The sequence below is a fragment of the Ailuropoda melanoleuca genome, chromosome 17 (assembly GCF_002007445.2).
Source record: "Ailuropoda melanoleuca isolate Jingjing chromosome 17, ASM200744v2, whole genome shotgun sequence".
Classification (NCBI taxonomy): Eukaryota; Metazoa; Chordata; class Mammalia; order Carnivora; family Ursidae; genus Ailuropoda; species Ailuropoda melanoleuca.
This window is the reverse complement of record NC_048234.1, coordinates 40,272,598-40,293,887: the sequence shown is the minus strand read 5'-3', so window position 1 is coordinate 40,293,887 and position 21,290 is coordinate 40,272,598. Positions and strand designations below refer to the sequence as shown.

Here is a 21,290-nt window from a genome sequence, read left to right as displayed (position 1 = left end):
TGGATAATAGTGATGGTTGTACAGTATTATGAATTTACTTCGTGCCAATGAATTGTTCACTTAAAAATGGTTAAAAGAGCAAATTTAAAAAGCATCCACATGCTGGCTCTTAGAATTTTTATTTGCTTTTGTTTTTATTTTTTATTGGCATATAATATACATAAAGAAAATGTACAGCTTGATTAATGTTCATAAACCAAAAATAACTATGCAGCCAGCAACCAAATCAAGAAAGGAATGTTCCCAGCACCCAGAGAACTCCCTTTTGCTCCCTTCCCCGGGCAGGTTCTGTTTGAATGTGAATATGAGGGGAGTCCCAATGATAAATGGGACTGCCAAGAACCTCAGAAGTCAGCACTCAGGAGGTTCTCCTCAGTCCTAGTGGAACACTCAGCATGAAGGAGGCAGGCCACAGCAGCCAGCCTTTCAGTCCTGCCTCTCATGTTCAGACAGAAGGCCTCTCAAGAGCCTAGGCACTGCCAAGAGCAGAAGAGTACTTGCCTGTTACACATGCTGGGTGCCATCTCCTCAGGGCCCATCCCAGCACAAAATCTATTGTATATTTTTACACAGTGCATACCTCACTTAATTTCAAGTCTGTTTAGGGTGGATGAACTTCATAAGTGAGAGCTAAAAAATGTCCATGTGTCTGTAGACCTCAGTACCAACTAACATTTTATCTCTGGCCACATATAAGTTATAATAGTCATTTTTCAGCCACTACCTCAGCCAAGTGATCAAGGTCAACATAAGTCATGTTGAGTGTATGTACCCTTAGTATAATGTGATGAAAATGGCACTTCTGTGGTCTTCCTCCCCAAAACCCGTGGCCCCAGTCTAATATTGAGAAAAGTAATTGACAAGCCCCAGTTGAGGGCCATTCAACAAAATACCTACCCACTACTCCTCAGAACTGTCCAGGTCACCAAAAAAAGGAAAGTGTGAGAAACTGTCACAGCCAAGAGGAGGAGCATAAGGAGACATGAAAATTAAATATAATGCATCTTGGATGTGATCCTGGAACAAAAAAATTTGAGGCGATCAGAAAAAAGTTTGGCTTTTAGTTAATAAAAATGTATCCATATCGGTTTATTAATTGTGACAAATGTACTATAATAATTTAAGATGCTAACAATGGGAAAATTGGATGTGGAAGATACGGGATCTCTCTGTATTTTCAGTAAACTATAATATAAAACTGTTCTAAAATTAAAAGTTATTTCAAAAAGTCAGCCACAGGCACTTTTGAATCATGAGAGTGTTGGAGGCATTTTTTTCACCTGAGACGAATGAAATACCATGAGACAAATGAAAATGGGAACAACTTTCCAAAATTTATGACATGCTGCAAAAACAGTTGAAAGAGAAGTTCATAGCGATACAGGCCCACCTCAGGAAACAGGAAATCCCAAGTAAACAACCTTAATTTTATACCTTTATATCTAAAGGAACTACAAAGAGAAGAACAAAGCCCAAAGTTAGTAGAAGTAAGGGAATAATAGAGATCATCGCAGGTATAAATGAAAGAGGGAGGAACACACACACACACACACACACACAAACACACACACGAAAAGATCAATGAAACTAAAACCTGGTTTAAAAAAAAAAAATTGAAAAACCTCCAGCCAGACTCATAAAGAAAAAAAGAGAGGACTGAAATAAATAAAATCAGAAATGGAAGAAATTACAGTTGACAGCACAGAAATACAAAGGATTATAAGTGATTACTACAAACAATTAAACACCAACAAATTGGAAAACCTAGAAGAAATGGATAAATTCCTAGAAACAAGCAACCATCCAGGACCAAATCACAAAGAAATAGAAAATCTGAGTAGACTCATTACAAGTAATGAAATTGAATCAGTAATTTTAAAATTCCCAAAAAACAAAATTCCAGGACCAGACAGCTTCACAGGTGAATTCTACCAAACACTTAAAGAACAAATGTGGCTCCTGGGTGGCTCAGTCAGTTAAGTGACCAACTCTTGATTTCAGCTCTGGTCATGATGTCAGGGTCATGAGATCAAGCCCTGTGTTGGGCTCCATGCTGGGTGCGGGGCCTGCTTAATATTCTCTCTCTCTCTCTCTCTCTCTGCCCCTTCCCCACTCACTCTCAATAAATAAATAAATAAATAAGAGTTAGTGACTTTCCTCAAATTATTCCAAAAAATTGAAGAGGAAGGAGTGCTTTCAAACATATTCATGAGGCCACCAAAACCAGATAAAGACACCACACAAAGAAAACTACAGGCCAGAGCCCCAGAGGAACGTAGATGCAGAAGTCCTCAACAAAATATTCACAAAACAAATTCAAAAATACAGAGCATAAAAATCATACAATCATCTCAATAGATGCAGAAAAAGCATCTGACAAAACTAAACATCCATTTATGATAAAAACTCTCAACAGAGTGGGTATAGAAGGAATGTACCTTAACATAATAGGAGTCATATATGACAAACCCACAACTAACGTTGTACTCAATGGTGAAAAAAGAATAAAAGCTTTTTATCTTAAGATTCGGAACAAGACCAGGATGCTACTCTCACCACTTTTATTCAACATAGCACTTGAGGTCCTAGCCATAGCAATCAGACAAGAAAAAGAAAATGCATCCAAATTGGTAAGGAAGAAATAAAACTTTCACCATTTGCAGATGACATGGTACTATATTTAGAAAATCCTAAAGACTCCATCAAAAAACTATTAGAACTAATAAATGAATTTAGTAAAGTAGCAGGATACAAAATTACCAGAAACAAATGGGTTACATTTCTATACAGTAATCATGAAGCATCAGAAGGTGAAATTAAGAAATCAGTCCCATTTACAATTGCATTAAAAAGAATAAAATGTGTAGGAATAAATTTACTCTTTTTTTAAAGGTTTTATTTATGTGAGAGAGCACGCACACAAGCAGGGGGCAAGGGCAGAGGGAGTGGGAGAAGCAGACTCCCTGCTGAGCAGGGAGCCCGATGCAGGACTTGATCCCAGGACCATGGGATCATGACCTGAGCCAAAGGCAGACACTTAGTGGACTGAGCCACCCAGGCACCCTGCAGGAATAAATGTAACCAAAGAAATGAAAGACCTGTACTCTGAAAACTGTAAGACATTGATGGAAGAAATTGAAGACAACACAAATAAATGGAAAGACCTTCTATGCTTATTGATTGGAAGAATTAATATTGTTAAAATTATTACCCAAAGCAATCTGCAGATTCATTGCAATCCCCACCAAAATACCAATGGCATCTTTCACAGAATTAGAACAAAGGAACTTAAATTTTGTATGGAACCACAAAAGATCCCAAATAGCCAAAGCAGTCTTGAGAAAGAACAAAGGTGGAGGTGACACGTGCCCTGATTTCAAACTGTACTACAAAGCTATCATAATCAAAACAGTATGGTATTGGCACAAAACAGACATACAGATCAATGGACTAGAGATTCCAGAAATAAATCCATACCTATGTGGTTAGTTAATCTACAAGAATGAAGGCAAGAATATACAATGGGGAAAAGACACTTAATAAATGGTGCTGGGAAAACTGGATCACTGTCTTATACCACATATAAAAGTAAATTCAAAATGGATTAAAGACTTGAATATAAGACCTGAAACCATAAGACTCCTAGAAGGAAAAACATAGACAGTAAGCTCTTCACCATCAATCTTAGCAATATTTTTTTCAACTAGTCTCCTCAGGCTAAGAGAAACAAAAGCTAAAATAAATGGGATTACATCCAACTAAAAAGCTTTTTGCACAATGAGGAAAACCATCAACAAAATGAAACCATAACCTACTGAATGGGAGGAAATATTTGCAAATCATACATCTGATAAGGGGTTAATATCCAAAATATATAAAGAACTCACACAACTTAAAAAAAAAAACTGATAAAAAAAATGGGCAGAGGACTTAAACAAACATTTTTTCCAAAGAAATACAGATGACCAAGAGATGCTTGAAAAGATGCTCATCATCACTAGCCATCAAGGGACCGCAAATCAAAACCACAATGAGATATGCCCTCACACCTGTCGGACGGGCTATTATCAAAAAGACACAAAGTAAGTGTTGACAGGAATGTGGAGAAAAGAGAATCTTACACACTACAGATGGGAATGTAAATTAGTGCAGCCACTGTAGAAAACAATATGGGAGTCCCTTAAAAAGCATACAACTACTGTACAATCCAGCAATTCTACCTCTAGGTATTTATCTGAAGAAAACGAAAACACCAGTTCAAAAAGATAATGTGCAGCTCTATGTTCATTGTAGCATTATAATAGCCAAACTATGGAAGCAACATAAGTGTCCATCAGTACATGAAAGGATAAAAAGGATGTGTTATGTATATGGAATATTACTCAGCCATACAAAATGAAAAGAAAAAATGAAATCTTGCCATCTGCAACACCACGGATAGGCCTCGAGGGTATTGTGCTAGGTGAAATAAGGAAGATTTTTTAAAAATAATAACAACAAATAAAAGAGAAATATAAACACCATATGATTTCACTTATATGTGGAATCAAAAAACAAAATGGGCACCTGGCTGGCTCAGTTGGCAGAGCATGTGACTCTTGATCTTGGGGTCAAGCCTCATAGAGCTTACTTAAAGTAGATAGATAGATAGATAGATAGATAGATAGATAGATAGATAGATAGATAGATAAAATTAAAATGTCCTTAGCTGTTTAAAAAATTTTTTAAAACCTTAAAAACTAAACAAATGAAAAAGCAAAATAAAATGGAAACGGACTCAGAGAACAAACTGATAGTCACCAGAGTGGTGGTTGTTGAAGGTGGGGGAGGTAAAACAGGTGAAGGGGATTAAGAGGTACTAACTTCCAGTTATAAAATAATTAAGTCATGAACTCTCATCCAAGATGGCAATGTAGGAAGATGCTGAACTTGCCTATTTTTGTAGACACACCAAATCTATACCTATTGATAGAGCAATTCCTCCTGAAGAACTGAGGGCTGACTGAACAGCTTCTGTACAACAGAAGATAGACCACATAGAGAATGGCAGGAAAGATGCAGACACAGTAATGAAGGGAACCCCCCACACACAGTGTGAGCTACAGTGGAGAGGGATAGTACTGAGGAACCATGAGTAGATTTGTCTTCCCTGGGGCACAGAAAAAAAAAGCTATGGTTTAAAAGGCCAACTAAAATATAAAGGAACCAGCCCTAGAGTCCTACTAAACAGTGGGGTTGCTGCTGGAATGCTCTGGGTTAGGGGGGCTGGTGAGCACGATGATTTATGTTCTCCCTTCCCTTTCATAGCACACACATGAGCCGGTTCTGGGCACCAAAGTCAGCCTGCCACCTCAGCAAGCCCCATGCCTCTAGCCCACATAGCTCCAGACACCCTGGAAAGGAGAAAAATGTTGTGATTTAAAAGAGCAACTGGACTATAAAGGATCCATCCCTAGAACCTTGCCAGTCATTGGGCAGGGGCAGACTCTCTCTAGATCAAAGGGCTTGGCAAGCATCATGGTTTACATTCCTCCCCACCTTGATAGCATGGGCGGGAACAGGGTCCAGGTGCCCCAGCCAACCTATCACCTCAGTGAGCCTGGGCTTCTAGCCTGTACTAGCCAAAGCCTTCCCACCCAGCACAATGCAGACCAGGACACCCCTAGTCATCTTTCACTATAGCTCCAGTCATCTCACCAAAGTGAAACAAATGCAGGCCAGCACTACTGTGGCTCCAGATGACTTGCTAAGATACCTTTGCACAGAGCATCCTGGGACCTCCAGCCTACACCAGACACAAATCCAGGCATCCAGTCAAAGTCACCAGGCACACACAGGCTACACAGAAGATGATCATTCTTTCAAGTTTAGGAGAAGTAACTATACCACTGAATTCATAGAAACAAACACAGAAAGTCAGGCAAAATGAAGAGACAAAGGAATATGCTCCAAACAAAAGAACAAGCACAAAACCGCAGGGGGGAAAAAAACAGAATGAAATGGAGATAACCAATCTACTTGATAAAGAGTTCAAAGTAATGATTATAAAGATACTCACCAGAATGAGAAGAGTGGCTGAACTTAACTGAGAACTTTAACAAAGAGATAGAAAATATAAAAAAAGAATCAATCAAGGGGTGCCTAGGTGGCACAGTCATTAAGCATCTGCCTTCGGCTCAGGGCGTGATCCCAGTGTTCTGGGATTGAGCCCCACATCAGGCTCCTCCACTAGGAGCCTGCTTCTTCCTCTCCCACTCCCCCTGCTTGTGTTCCCTCTCTCGCTGGCTGTCTCTCTGTCAAATAAATAAATAAAATCTTTTTAAAAAAAACAATCAAGAGTTGAAGAATACACAACTGAAGTGAAAAATACACTAGAGGGAATCAACAGTAGGTTAGAGGATGCAGAAGAATGGATCAATGATCTAAAAGGTAATGGAAAAACACCCAAGCTGAGCAGAAAAGAAGAGTTTTTAAAAATGAGGTAAAGGGGGGAGTGTCTTAGACAACATTAAGTGAACAAACATTTGCATTATAGGGGTCCCAGAGGAGAAAAGAGAAAGGGTTGGAAAACTTATCTGAAGAAATGATAGCTGAAAACTTCACTCAGCTGGGGAAAGAAACAGATATCTAGGTTCAGGAAGCACAGAGAGTTTCAAACAAGATGAACTTGAGGAGGTCTACACCATGACATGTAATAAGTAACATGTTAGCAATTAAAGATGAGAGAATTTTAAAAGCAGGAACAGAGAAGCAACTAGTAACATATGAGGGACTCAAAGGGAAGAACAGGAGAAAAAAATACAAGGAAGAATACTCTCTTGGCAAGACTATTATTCAGAATTGAAAGAGAGAGAGTTTTCCAGATAAAAGTCAAAGGAGTTCATCCTCACTAAACCAGTCTTACAAAAAATGTTAAATGGAATTCTCTTAGTGGAAAAGAAAAGGCCATAACTGGAAATAAGAAAATTATAAAAGGAAAAAATTTCATGAGTGAAAGGAAACATATAGTAAAGATAGTAGAGCAATCACTTACCAAGCTAGTATGAAGGTTAACAGATAAAAGTAGCAAAAAGTAGTAGTATATATAACATTGGATGGGAAGGTAAAAATGAAGTTCTTTTAGAATGTGTTCAAACTTAAGTGACTATCAACTTAATGTAGACTGCTACATAATTACGACGTTACATATGAATCTCATGGTGGTCAGTAATCAAAAACTTACAATAGATATACAAAAGTAAAGAGAAAGAAAGCCAAGCATAACACTAAAGAAAGCCATCAATCATAAGGAAAGAGGACAAGAGATGAAAGGGAAGAGCAGAACTCCGGGTGCCTGAGTGGCTCAGTCAGTTGGGCGTCTGCCTTTGCCTCAGGGGTCCTGGGACTGAGCCCCACATCGGGCTGCCTGCTTGGCAGGGAGTCTCCTTCTCCCTCTCTCTCTCTGCTCATGCTCTGCCTCTGTCAAATAGATAAATAAAATCTTAAGAAAAAGAGAAGAACTACAAAAACAATCAGAAAACAATCAACAAATGGCAATACATATATACCTGTATATGCCACCTACAAGAGACTCTCTTCAGACCTAAAGACACATACAGACTGAAAGTGAAGGGATGGAAAAAGATATTCTATGCAAATGGAAACAAAGGAGAGAGAGAGAAAAGGGCAGAGTAGCAATACTTAGACAAAATAGACTTCAAAACAAAGTCTGTAACAAAAGACAAGGGCATTATGTAATGAAAAGGGATCAATCTACCCAAAGGATATAACAATTATAAATATCTATGCACCCAATATCGAAGCACCTAAATACACAAAGCAAATATTAACAGACATAAAGGGGGAAATTGCCAGTAATTCAATAACAGTAGGGGATTTTTTTAACAGGCCACTTATACCAATGACTAGATCATCCAGGCAGAAAATCAATAAGGAAATAGTGTCTTTGAACGACCCAGAACATTATACCCCAAAACACCAGAATACACATTCTTTTCAAGTGCACACAGAACATTCTCCAGGATAAATCACATGTTAGGCCACAAAACAGATCTCAATAAATTTAAGAAGATTGAAATCATACAGTACACCTTTCCCAAACACTGTGGTATGAAACGAGAAATTAATCACAAGAAAAAAATGAAAAAAAAAAAAAAAACAACACATGGAGGCTAAACAACATGGTGCTAAAGAACCAGTGGGTCAATGAAGAAATCAAAGAGGCTAACAGAAAAATGCATAGAAACAAAATGAAAACAATGGTTCAAAATCTTTGGGATGCAGTGAAAGCAGTTCTGAGAGGGAAGTTTATAGCAATACAGGCCTACCATAAGAAACAAGAAAAATCTCAAACAATCTAATCTTACACCTAAAGGAAGTAGAAAATGAACAAAGCCCAAAGTTAGTGTAAGGAAGGAAATAATAAAGTTAAGAACAGATGGGGCGCCTGGGTGGCACAGCGGTTAAGCGTCTGCCTTCGGCTCAGGGCGTGATCCCGGCGTTATGGGATCGAGCCCCACATCAGGCTCCTCTGCTATGAGCCTGCTTCTTCCTCTCCCACTCCCCCTGCTTGTGTTCCCTCTCTCGCTGGCTGTCTCTATCTCTGTCAAATAAATAAATAAAATCTTTTTAAAAAATCAAGTTAAGAACAGAAATAAATGAAATTGAGACCAAAAAAAGAAACAAAAAGGTCAATGAAAACAAGAGCTGGTTCTTTGAAAAGATAGACAAAATTGATAAACCTTTAAGCAGAAAAAAGAGAAGACCCAAATAAAATCAGAAAGAGAAGTAACAACCAAAACCACAGAAATATAAAGGATTATGAGACTATTATGAAAAATTACATGAGATCAAATTGGACAACCTAGAATAAATGGATAAATTCCTAGAAACATACAGTCTTCCCATGCTGAATCAGGAAGAAACAGAAAATCTGAACAGACCAATTACTAGTAATGAAATTGAGTCAGTTATCAAAAACTCTCAAAAAACAAAAGTCTACCACCAGATTCACTGGTGAATTCTTCTAAACATTTAAAGAAAATACCTAGTATCCTCAAACCATTCTAAAAATATAGAAGAGGAAGGAAAACTTCCAGATATATTCTATGATGCCAGCATATTACCCTCATACCAAAACCAAAAGCACCACAAAAAAAAAAAAATTACAGGCTACTATTCCTGATGAACATAAATGCAAAATCCTTAGCAAAATATTAGCACACTAAATTCAACAATACGTTAAAAGTATGATTCACCATGACCAAGTGGGATTTATTCTGGGGATGATAGTTCAGTATTTGCAAATCAGTCATTGTGACATACCACATTAACAAAACAAAGGATAGCAATCATATGATCATATTAATATTTGCAGAAAAAGCATCTGACAAAATTAAACAACGCTTTATGATAAAAACCCTCAACAGAGTAGGTTTAAATGGAAGGTATCTTAATAAAGACTGTATATGACAAGAGTAGGTTTAAATGGAAGGTATCTTAATAAAGACCGTATATGACAAGCCCACAGCTAACATCATACTCAATGGAGAAAAACTGAGAGCTTTTCCTCTAAGATTGAGAACAAAATAAGGACATCCATTCTTGCCACTTTTATTCAACATAGTACTGGAAGCCCTGTCCACAGCAATCAGACAAGAAAAAAAATAAAAGACATCCATCTTGGAAAGGAAGAAGTAAACTCTAGAGTATTTGCACATGACATGATGATACACATAGAAAACCATAGACTCCACCAGAAAAACTATTGGAATAAATTAATTCAGTAAAGTTGCAGGATACAAAATTAATATGCAGAAATCTGTTGCATTCTGTACACTAACAAGAAAGTAGCAGAAAGAAATTAGGAAGACAATTCCTTTACAGTAGCACCAAAAAGATTAAATACCTAGGAATAAACTAACCAAGGAGGTGAAAGACTATACTCTGAAAACTATAAAACATTGATGAAAGAAATTGAGTATGACACAAACAAATGGAAAGAGATACCATGCTCATGGATTGGGAGAATTAATATCCATATTATCCAAAGCAATGTCTAGATTCAGTGCTATCCCTATCAAAATACCAGTAGTATTCTTCATAGAACTACAACAGATAAATTGAAAATTTGTATGGAACCACAAAAGACCCTGAATCGCCAAAGCAATCTTGAGAAAGAACAAAGCTGGAGGTGTAGGACTCCCTGATTTCAAGATACGCTACAAAGCTATGATAATGAAAACACTATGGTACTGGCACAAAAATAGACAGATCAATGGAACAGAATAGAGAGCCCAGAAATAAACCCATGCTTATATGGTCAATTTATGACGAAGGGGGCAAGAATCTACAATGGGGAAAAGACAGTCTCTTCAGTAAATGGTCCTGGGAAAACTGGACAGCTACATGCAAAAGAATGAAACTGTACACACTGTCTTACGCCATACACAAAAATAAATTCGAAATGGATTAAAGACCTAAATGTGAGACCTGACACCATAAAACTCCTAGAAGAAAACATAGGAAGTAACCCCTTTGACATTGGCCATAGCAGCATTTTCCTAGATGTATCTCCTCAGACAAGGGAAACAAAAGCAAAAATAAACTATTGGGATCACACCAAAATAAAAAGCTTTCATAGCAAAGGAAACCTTCAACAAATGAAAAGACAGTCTACTGAACAGAAGAAGATATTTGCAAATGATATCTGATAAAAGGCTAATATCCAAAATATATAAAGAACTTATACAACTTTACACCAAAAGTACAAATAATCCATTTAAAATAGGTAAAGGACCTGAACAGACATTATTCCAAAGAAGATATACAGATGGCCAACAGACATGAAGAAGAGATGTTCAGTATTATTGGCCATCACGAAAATGCAAATCCAAATCACAAGGAGATATCACCTCACACCTGTCTAAATGGCTAGAATCAAAGACAAGAAAAACAAGTGCTGGCAAGGATGTGGAGAAAAAGGAACCCTCATGCACTGTTGGTGGGAATGTAAATTGGTGCAGCTACTATAGAAAATAGTATGAAGTTTCCTCAGAAATTTCAAAACAGAATTACTATACAATCCAGTAATTCCACTTTTGGGTATTTACCTAAAGAAAACGAAAACACTAATTTGAAAAGATATATACTCCCCATGTTTATTGCAGCATTATTTACAATAACTAAGGTATGGAAGCAACCTAAGTGTCCATCAATAGATGAATGGATAAAGAAGTGGTGGTCTATATACACAATGGAATATTACACAGCCATAGAAAAGAATGAGATCTTGCCATTTGTGACAACATGGATGGACTTAGAGGGTATATGCTAAGTGAAATAAGTCATGCAGAGAAAAACAAGTATCATACAACTTCATTTACATATGGAATCTAAAAAACAAAACAAACAAAAATAAGTCCATGAGGATGTAATGGATAGCATAAGGAATATAGTCAATACTATTATAATAACTTTGATGACATGATAACTAGACAACACGGGGATCATTTCGTAACATATAAAAATATCAAATCACTATGATGGAAACCTGAAACTAATAGGATATTTCAATTATTTCTCAACATGATAAGTCAACAGCAGGCACTTGTGAATCATGAAAGCATTGATGGTATTTTTCTCACCTGATCTCTGACCTCTGTCCCATGCCCTCCCATGGATGGAGCTTCTGCCCTGAGGGAGCCTTCTCAAGCCTGGCATCTGGGACTTAAGCTCTTCCTCCTAGAGCCTGTGCCGTCCTTCTGCCCAGGGAGTTCCTGTTCTGCTCATCTCCTGTCCTATAACCTTGGGAATGGAGAAGCAGGCCCATGTGGAGTTTGCCTTGCTTCACAGGCCATGGAGATGATGGCTGGCCTGGCCCTGCCCATGGAGTATGAGAGGAAGAAAGTGGCCCAGCGAATGCTCCTCTGGTTATTCCAGTTGCATAGCCACCCATTCTGGGGAAGCAGTCCACATTCAGAATGGATCATCCTTGAGTCTCTCCCATAGAGAATGTGCTGTGAATAAGGAGCCTAGAGTATGTCATGAATTCAGGTTTGCTGCCTCAACTGAGCAGCCCATTCCCACAAAACAGTCCAGCCCTAGCCATGCATTAGTGCTGCTGACCTACCCCTGAGGCTAAGGGAAGTTGGAAAACTCCACTGCATCTTCATAAAATATCATAAGTCCACTCAGCTGCAAAAAAAGTCATTGAAGGGAAAACACCAGTGGTTCTCTTTACACATTGGCTTTTTAGTAGGTGCTGCCTGGGCACCTTGGAGCCCATCCGTCATGGTGTAGAGAGCCTCACGGACACTGTCCTTGTGGGGGTTTTGAAACTGTTTTTAGTAACATACCAGACTTCCTAACTGGAAGGTTTCCTGCAGTGACCTCATGACAGGTTGAAGGCATCCTGGCTGATGCAGCTACAAACAGGACAGATGGAAGGAGTCCTCTGCACAGTGCTGGCCTCTCATGGGTTTCTCCTCATCCCCCCATCTCATCACTTTCTCTGAGAGCACCCTGGAAGGAGTCCTGGGCCAGGTCTGCTTGGCCAAGTGGTAGACGTGTTGGCTTTGGTGGGCTGGCCTTTCTCTTCCAGCAGCCCTCAGGACCCCAGCCCTGACCCTGCTTTGATGCGAACTCAGGCCCAAGCAGAGCAGCTGCTGAGCCAGTGCCCTGGTCTTATCCTTCTTATCCCAGCATCAGCTTTGGGGAGCTGCGCACACTCCAGGCTGCAGACGGCAGGGGCTGCGTGTCCGAGCCCTGTCTGAAGGCTGTGGCCTCCCTCATGATCCCACACCCCAGCCTCTGCTGTAGGACACTTCCTACAAACTGCTCCCCTGGGCTCCTGCACAGGCCCCGGTAATCAGCTTCTGCCTGTCTGAGGCTTCTGGGAATTTCCACTGAACTCCTTCCTCAGAACCCCTGCCCCTTCATGCCTGGTGTTCTGCTCCTCCGGCTACTAGGGTTCTTTCCCTGCTCACTTGCTCTGTGCCTCTTTGACTCGGATGAGGCGGAAGCAGCTCAGGTGGTGTTGGGGTCCCTCCTGCCCTTGAGGCTCACTCTCTCCTGCCTCCTGTCCTGTCCTGAGTTCATGTTTCTCTCTCCTTCTCCTGCTGTCTCTGTTGCTGGACCACAGCAGTTCCAGGTAAAAGTTAGCATCTGAAACAGAGAGTTCAGTTGTATAGTTGTTGAACTCAAATGAATTTCATCTCTATACAGCCGACAGTGCAGGCTGCCCGCCTGGGCTGCAGGGAGACAGGCCTGCGGGACTAGACACCTGAGTTGCGACAGCGCGGAGGCCATGTTGGCGCGTGGAGGTGACACAAGGTCAGGGCGGGCGGCCTGCACAGTCAGCTGCTACGGCTATGCCGCCGCCCTACTAACAGCCCAGGGGAGCCCCTGGGGTTTCTGGCACTCTCCCTGCACTTGGGGTCTAGGAAGTAGATTAACGCTTTTAAGGTGTCCCAGGGAGGCTCACGCAGTTTCATCCACAAAGACACACTGAATCTGACGGAGGTCATCCACAGCATCTGTGATTCTGAGTACAAACCACGGAGTAATATGGACACCAGGAGCCACAGTGAACCCCACCTAGGTTGGTGGCCTGCCTGGACATCTGCCTCAATCAACTGCCCATCAGAGGTGGTGGCCCTGGATTGAAGGGCTTGTCCAAGTGCGCCAGGGTGGCGGCCACCCTACCAGAAAGTCCGTGTGGAGATGGGTGGGAAGCTGCCCTTTGGCTGCTATGGCTGATTAAATATCGGACTGAGGGGTCTATAGAAAACGTCCCACACAAAGTGAGTATATAGATTGCACTTCTTAATGTGCTTGTGTCTGAAACACTCACAGTAAATTCTTCACGCAATTCAGTTGTGAGATTCTCACCATTCCCTTTTTGCTGAGCTGAAATTCTTAGGAAAATACTTAGGCACCAGCAACTAAGAATGCCTTGAGGCTGTATTTAGCAGAGCTAACAATTCCTGCATTTCCTGCTTCCCTTGAGAATCAGGTGTTAAAACCTTAGATGTCTATTAAAAAACAAGTGGGCCCAGGTCGCTAGCCCAAGAATGCCATTTATAAAGCTGTTTGTGTGAAAACAGGTGGCATTTTCCTTCCAGCCGTTTCCAGTTCTCATATTAGTGTGAGCTTTTGCAGACAGTCAGGCGGCATGTTCACGTGCCTTCGCCCCCATCGCCCACCTTGTGACCGGCATTCCAGGGAATGTGGTGCTTATTTGTGCCTTCGTGAGTTTCGGGCCATTCTGTCGAAGCGGATGATCGTGAGGAAATGACTGCTCACTGGATGGCCAACCTCTGAGGACAGACTTGCTTTGCTGATCACCTTGCAGACAAAACCAGAGCCCTTCGAAGCTAAGAATGCAGCTGGTTTCCAGGGAAGGGTGGGTGTGGTTGGTTCACTGGACCAAGAGATGGATCTGTCTGGTTAGTGTTCTAGTTTTCTTTCTCCTCTGTTCTCATTTCAGATGGCTCCAAGTGATGAGATAGCCCATGAGATGACTGTCTTTCTTGACCAGACCTTGTACAGATGGGATCATCTCCGCATGGAAGTCCCGAGGTCAAGAAAACTGGCCAGAGAGCTCCTTGCAGAGCTGCGCATGGCCGGCACAGCCATGCAGGAACCAGGCTCCCCGAGGCCTCGTGATGTGATGATGAGACCATTTCTTCATGGAATGAGTGATGAGAATGAGCCATAGACATTTGGCAAGATCTGCTAGTACATATTTTATGAAGCGAGAAGACAGGTTCTTTAGCCCAAACTCAGTCCATTTTATTGTTGATGACTGGATGGTGCCCAGAGCATTCCCCACCTGCTCAGCCCAGCTGTCAGAGAATCACTAAAGAAAAGGCTTAGGTAGGAGAACAGATTTTTATTTCCGTTTTTCCTCGTATCAAACCAAGATACACAACTGTTATGTGAGTGGTTCAAAGTCTTTGGACCAAGAAATGGGTCATGAACCACTGATCAATTTAGAAAGTAACTTAGTCCTTTTCCGCAGGTCTCTTTTTTCAGAAGTCATGTTATTGGTGTTTCTTTTGACTTGCAGGCATTTGAGATAAAGCCACACTGTCTTGCTTCCCTAAGAAATTCTTCATCGAGGAGTCTCTCGGGCACCTCAGAAGGGAAGCAAGGACCACTGCTCGGTGGTGGGCGCACGAGCCTGCCTGCTGTGGAGGGCAGCCCGCTTGCCAGTGGGGTAAAGCCACTTCCAGTGCTCTCTTTGCTTTCTGTTTGTTAAACACTGCCACCAAAGGAGCTCGTGTGACCTCAAGGATGGCTGACAGCAGAGAGTATAGGACGTGTTCTGGAAACATTAGAAGAGATTACATATCAGTTATCTAGTTAACCAAAGTGGAAATTTGAAATTTTTTTTTTAAGATTTTATTTATTTGAGAAAGAGAGCACGAGCGGTGGGTGGAAGGGCAAAGGGAGAGAGAGAAGCAGGAAGGGCCTGATCCCAGGACCCTGAGATCATGACCGAAATCAGATGCTTAACCCACCCAGGTACCCTGGGAATTAGAAATTTCTAATAAAGAATCGGTAACCCCAGTATTTACTTCATATCAATTTTAAAAATTTTCCCCTCTTAGGTTTATTCTTAATATGCATTGATTATGTGCCTTTCTGTGTGCGTTCTCGTGGTTGAGTCAGTCAGGACTTTGTGTCCACTTTGATTTATGTGTTTGTATCTCCGAATTGCCCTCCGTTTGGGCTCCTGTTTGAGGTATGAGTAACATTTTGTTGGATTAGAGGTTGTGGTTTTAGGGGCATTAGTGTTTTGGCTTAGGGATCCACCTAAAGATCTGGAAACTTCAAGGATTTTTGACCTGAGCCTGCCTTTTGAGCAATGTTGCAGTTTGAGCAATGTTCTGATAAAATACTGTCGACACAACTACCACCATCATTACTGTCATATAAAAAGGCTTCATCAAAATGTGTAGTAGCTGAAAAATGAGTTGTAGGCTTCACTTGGAGTCGAGGACATCTCTCCAGTGTTGTTTGCCGTGGAAGTGTGACCAGCCTGTGTGGGCATGAAGGAGGGGCTCCGTCGTCTGGCAGCCTGAGTGATCCCTAACGTGAGTGCCCATCAGGAACCGAACTCCTTTCATGGCTGAGCTTCCACTGGAAATTCATTTGTGCTGCATTTCACAGCAAACAGTATCAAGACTCTTACCCACCTCAGACTGTTGAAGCTGCATTTCTGGAAGGTTCCTTCCTGTCCTGGCCTTACCTCAGCCTGTTTGTAGTATCGCCCATTCCTTTACAAAGCCTCTAAGTTCTCCCAAGCCTTGGACGTTTGAGTCAGCACCTGCCCAGACTATCTGATCTGGCAGAGCTTTAGTCTTCACCCCGGTGAACTCCCGGCAGCCAAGCGGTTCTTGTGTCTGCAGCGAACCCTCACTGACCGTGAAGGCTTTCACCAAGGGGACAGCAGGCACTGGTTTGTTTACTGCCCTTCCCCCCCTTGATAAAGTCACTAACAAGGGGAGAAATGCTGCACAGGCGGAAACAAAGGGAAGCAGGACTGTTCCCCAAACTGGAGGGGCAGCTGCGAAGCCTCCCTGGCAGGCCCTGGTCTTCAGTGTGGGCACATGCTGACCACTTGAGAAGGGTTACTGCATCATTGCATTCACTTCTCTGAGGAGGAAGGAATCTCCCAAAGTGCAAATGGAGGGGGAGCGCACAGCGGAAGGGTAGGAAGCGACGCTCTCCCCGTGACCACCCAGGAAGACAGGTGCCTTGTGCTCCCTGTGCTCCTGAGCAAGCCCACATCCGGCCACCACAGAAGAAACCCAGTCAGGGCAGAGAAACTCAGGAGCAGGCTGAGGAGTAGTACATCCCACCTCCTCTTCCAGTTGCCCTGGACTGGGGGGAAGTCTGGACGTGTGGGTTCTTTCAGGTTTTTCAAGTTCAGAGAAGTAGGTTCCAAGCTAGAAGCGGCCTCTAGAGAGAATGCACGTGAAGGCCCTGCAGGCCTCTGAGCCTTGTGGCCCTGTTGGAGAGCTCAGAACACTGAGGCCTAAGGCAACATGGAGCGGTGAGGCTGAGACCCAGAGGCTGTATGTGGGGTTTACCGGACTGGGTTTCTTTCCACCATAGTGTCTGTCAGACAGAGGCCTCCAGCTTCCACCAGCAGAATATCCAATGACGAGGGTCTTCCACAAGAAAGACACCTGATGGTCTCAGACACAGAAGACCCGGAAAGGTGGCTAATTCGGCCTCTCAGCAACGGGTTGGCTTCCGTGGAGTTCTTTTCTCTCTAAGTTCAGGAAAGCCGCAAGCTGAGACTTTCCTGACAGCCTCCAAGAAGGAAAAGGACAGCAGGTTCTCCTGCCTCTCCCAGCAGCCCGCACCAGCCCTGCCCTTGTGTCACGGGCAGACCCAGCCACGGCCGAGTGGAGTTGCGAAGACCGTGGGCAGATTGACCAGGACACGAGCCGGCCTTGAGCTTCAGGGCCTTCCGCGGCCTGGCCCCTCACAGGCCCTGAGAGAGGCCCCAGCGCCGTGCTCCCAGGAGCATCTGTTCTTGTAAAATTTGTGAAGAGAATTTAGCTGCACTGGCAGAGGTGTCCCCGTGCACTCGTGCTGCCCGCCCCCAAGGCAGTGCAGGGGCGGCCGGGTGCACCGGGCTCCCGCTGAGGGGATTGGAGCTGGGGCAACGTCGCCGCCCAGTCCGGTGAGGTTACCGTGAAGGGAGAGCTTCCAAGAACGCCGTGCCCCCTGGGGGCCGTGGCCCAGCAGCGGGGTGGCCTGCGCCCCAGAGAGCGGCCTGAGGGGAGTGTGGGGGATCCTTGCAAGACCTCCAGCTCGGGTCTGGGACGAACCTGTCAGAGATCTGACAACAGCTCTAGAATGATCTGTTACCAAACAGCAAGCTGTGAAGGGGGGATCCTGACGTTTTGGATCAGGTGTGCTGGGGACGCTGTGCGCGTATATGAAATCGCCGTCCTGATGAGCGCTGACCAGAGACAGAGCGCCAAACACGGGGAGAAAAGGTGTTGACTGACCACCTGTTAGTGCAAAGCCTGTCACCTGCGCTTTGTGATGGGTGGAATCTTTTAGCTTTTCTAAATTTGTAATTAATTTTTTATTATAAATAAAAAGGTACATGACCCCTAATTTTGTATTCATGAAATATTACAGTCTTTCTCAGAAAAAGCTTCCCTTCACTCCCCAGTTATGGGAGCTTAAAGCCCCACAAAATCCATATAGATCTGCCCCCGGAAGAGACCGATTATGGTGTATCCTTTGGGCCTGGGAGTCCTGCCCTCAGATACCTAAAAAACTGGGGTCCCACTGCCAGGGAAGAAGGGGGAGGCCTGTAGGGCCGGCAGGAGGCCGAAGCCTGGTGGCCTGCATGGCTCACAGCCCAGGTTTCTGTAAGCCGGCCGCCTCCGCGCTGCCCTGCCCTTCCGAAGCCGCCCTGACAAAGCCCTGCCCGCGCCCTCCTGGGCGCCGCTCTCACGAACGCGGGCACAGGCTCCCGGGGAGTCGTGGGATGGAACCGGCTCGGCTCTGTTCAGCGGCACGCCCAGGACCCAGCCCACCCCCCACCCTGGTTCTGCGGCCCAACAGCTCGCGTGGGCCTCCTGGGTGGCCGCTCTGCTTCCAGACGCAGGGCACCGTGGGCCCTTCCCTCGGCCGGAAGGCAGCCGGGCAGGCAGGTGGCCGTGGCCGAGCCACGTGTCCGAAGCCGCCCCTCGCTGAGCGCTCCGGGGGCTGCTCTGGGTCGCCGTGCGTCGTTTGCCCTTCTCCACTCGGCCCGTTTCTCATGGGTGGGCATGGGCTCCTCCCTCCGCGTGACCCCGGTGTTCACGTGGACCTCAGAGACTCTCAGGCACCGGCCCGATACTACTCGTCACCGAGCCGTTTGACTCCTAAAGAACCGACATTAGGGCAAAATAAATCCGTGCGTGTTAAAGCCGCCTTCTAAAGCCCAGCTTGTTTACCCAGGAGCCCACAGCCTGTCCCCCAGTGTAGGCCTTCCCTTTCCCCGGTCCTGACATAGTCAGGATCCCTACTAGGGGTTTGGGGTAGGAACTTGGATACTTTGATGCGGAAAGTTTCACACTTTCTGTAGAAATGCTGAGTTCAGTCACTGTTGAACGTCTCGGCCTGCGGGGTTTCTCGCGGTATGACGAATCCGTGTGTACCAGCCGGGGTTCTTGGTGGCAAGCAACACAATGGGACCCGGTGTCGAAAGTAAAAGGGAGTTGATCAAAAGGGTATTTAAAAGCCCACAGAATTGTGAGGCAGACAAGGCTTTGTGTCAGGCAGTCAACAGCAGTGCCCGAACCTCGCCTCAGAACGGCCCTACTGCCATCACCGAATGAATCCTGCCACTTAGAGCCTTTGTCGCTTGGACCCGCCCTGTGCCCCATGAGGAAGCCCTGGTCCCTGCCGGGGCATCTGACAGGGAACGTGGGTCCCCGACCTGTATTTCAGGTGGAAGGTCACTGAAAAAGCAGGTGTCTGGCTTGTTTCACTTCGGTGACGTTACTGGAACCTTGGCCGCCGCCAGCGGTCTCCTACATACAGGAAGGAGTCAGAGCCTGGGCAGCTGAAGAGAGCACAGAATCTCTGCAAGACGAGGTATCATCAACCCTTAAAGCTCTTCCAGAGCACCTGAGATGGTTGAGACCCATCAAACAGCCCAACCACTTAGCAGGAAAAGCCGTAGAGGAGGGTGCGAGGCCGAGAGTGTCCAGCACGGCGCTCGGAACAGAGCCCGTAAGGGCCTGCGGCGGGGTGTCGTGTGCCCTGCACACGGGGCGGAGCAGGATCCCTGGCCTCTCCCCGCTACGTACCGGCCCAGAAGTGACAACGCTTCTCCAGGATGTCCCCCCACAACTCTCCAATTGAGAACTATTGCTCTAGCTGCTGTTTCATTATTTCTAGAAAGACATCCTGGGTAGAAACATGGTTACAGAGATATTAAATTAGGCTTAAGAGGATCCTAATGAGAAAACTAGGTAATCTGATTCTAAAATTCAGATGGAAAAACAAACATTGAGGAGCGGCCAGGAAAAGTCTGAACGTGCAGGGTGATGGCGTATGACGAAGTGGGGCAGGCACTGGCACGGGCTCCACGGCTCGGGCATGACAAGCCGTGCGGAGGGACCAAGGGAGGGGCCTACAGAGACCCCCTCCGGGCAGCCCCTAATCCCATCAGGCCCTTCCTCCCTGATGGTTTGCCTTGACTGGCAGAACATTCCAGGGTTTCCCCTCAGCTGGAGAGCTCATCCCTGCTTACTCCTGACCTTTTCCCTGGGGGTGCTCCCGGGCTCCATCCTTGGGCCTCCGCCTTGTAGACCCTCGCTGCTCTGGGCTTTCACGTGTCAGCTCTGTGCAGAGGAGCCACACCCCCTCCTGGACCGCAGGCCTGAGTGTCCCACTGCCCAGCAAACATCTCCCCCCGGCAGTCAGGTGACCATCGCATGTGCAATACCCTTGATTCTTCTCTTTCTCACCCCCACATCCAATCCATCAGAATATTCTGACCATTTCTTGGCCTCCACTCTCAGACACCATCACCCACCTGGTCTCCCTGGTCCCGCTCCTCCCCGCTGCAAGCAGTGTGGGGGATCTCTCTCCACTGGGATCATGGCACACCACTGTTCAAGGCACTCCAGATGCTCCCCGCTTCACCTCAATAAAACCCAGCGTTCTTAAAATGGCTTTCAAGGCCCTACACTATCTACATCCCCTTTTACTCTCTGACTTCATCTCCTAATTTTCTCTGCAACCCTTTCACCCACCCACTACCACCACCTCCACTAGATGGGCCCCCAGCCGTGACTCCAATACGTGGTACACTCCAACCCCAGGGCCTTTGAATGGGCTGTCCTGAACTCCAGACATGCAGGCCAGTTTCCCTCCTACTCACAGATCACTGTGTCCATGAGCCTCCCTGACATCGACAGTGGCACCCCACTCTCCTCCACCCCTCCCCCTGTACTACCTTGGCTTTTGCTGCCCTGCCCCCCACTCCTTCTAGACACAAGGTAATCTACTTACGTATTCTGTTTACTCTCCATTGACTGTTTGCACCACAGGTGCCTGGAATAGTTGCAGGCGTGTAAAAGAATGCCAGTAAGTATTTGTGGAATCGATTAGTAAAGGGATTTAGTGAAAAGCATTTTGATCAACAGGAAAAGATGGTGTTGGGAAATCAAGTTGGATCTCTACTTCTTCGATGAAAAGAAACATTACAAAATAAAATGTCCAGCCCTCTTCTTTACCAAATGTCAGCATCTTGAGGTCTG

At 44.6% G+C, this 21,290-nt stretch overlaps 1 protein-coding gene across 8 annotated transcripts in view; it reads left to right on the top strand.

Moving 5' to 3' along the window:
* The window catches only part of FANCC (FA complementation group C), a 282,752-nt gene extending 262,866 nt beyond the window's left edge, over positions 1-19,886 (top strand). For 4 of the 8 annotated variants that reach the window (XM_034646671.1, XM_034646669.1, XM_034646672.1 and 1 more), the window contains one exon: positions 14,489-18,289. In XM_034646671.1, the coding sequence (XP_034502562.1) occupies positions 14,489-14,719 (231 nt within the window). In that variant the 3' untranslated portion in view covers positions 14,720-18,289. Of the gene's footprint in view, positions 1-14,488 lie in introns of all 8 variants that reach the window. The other 4 variants (XM_034646675.1, XM_034646674.1, XM_034646668.1 and 1 more) reach the window with 4 other exon arrangements.
* The last annotated feature ends 1,404 nt before the right edge of the window (positions 19,887-21,290 follow it).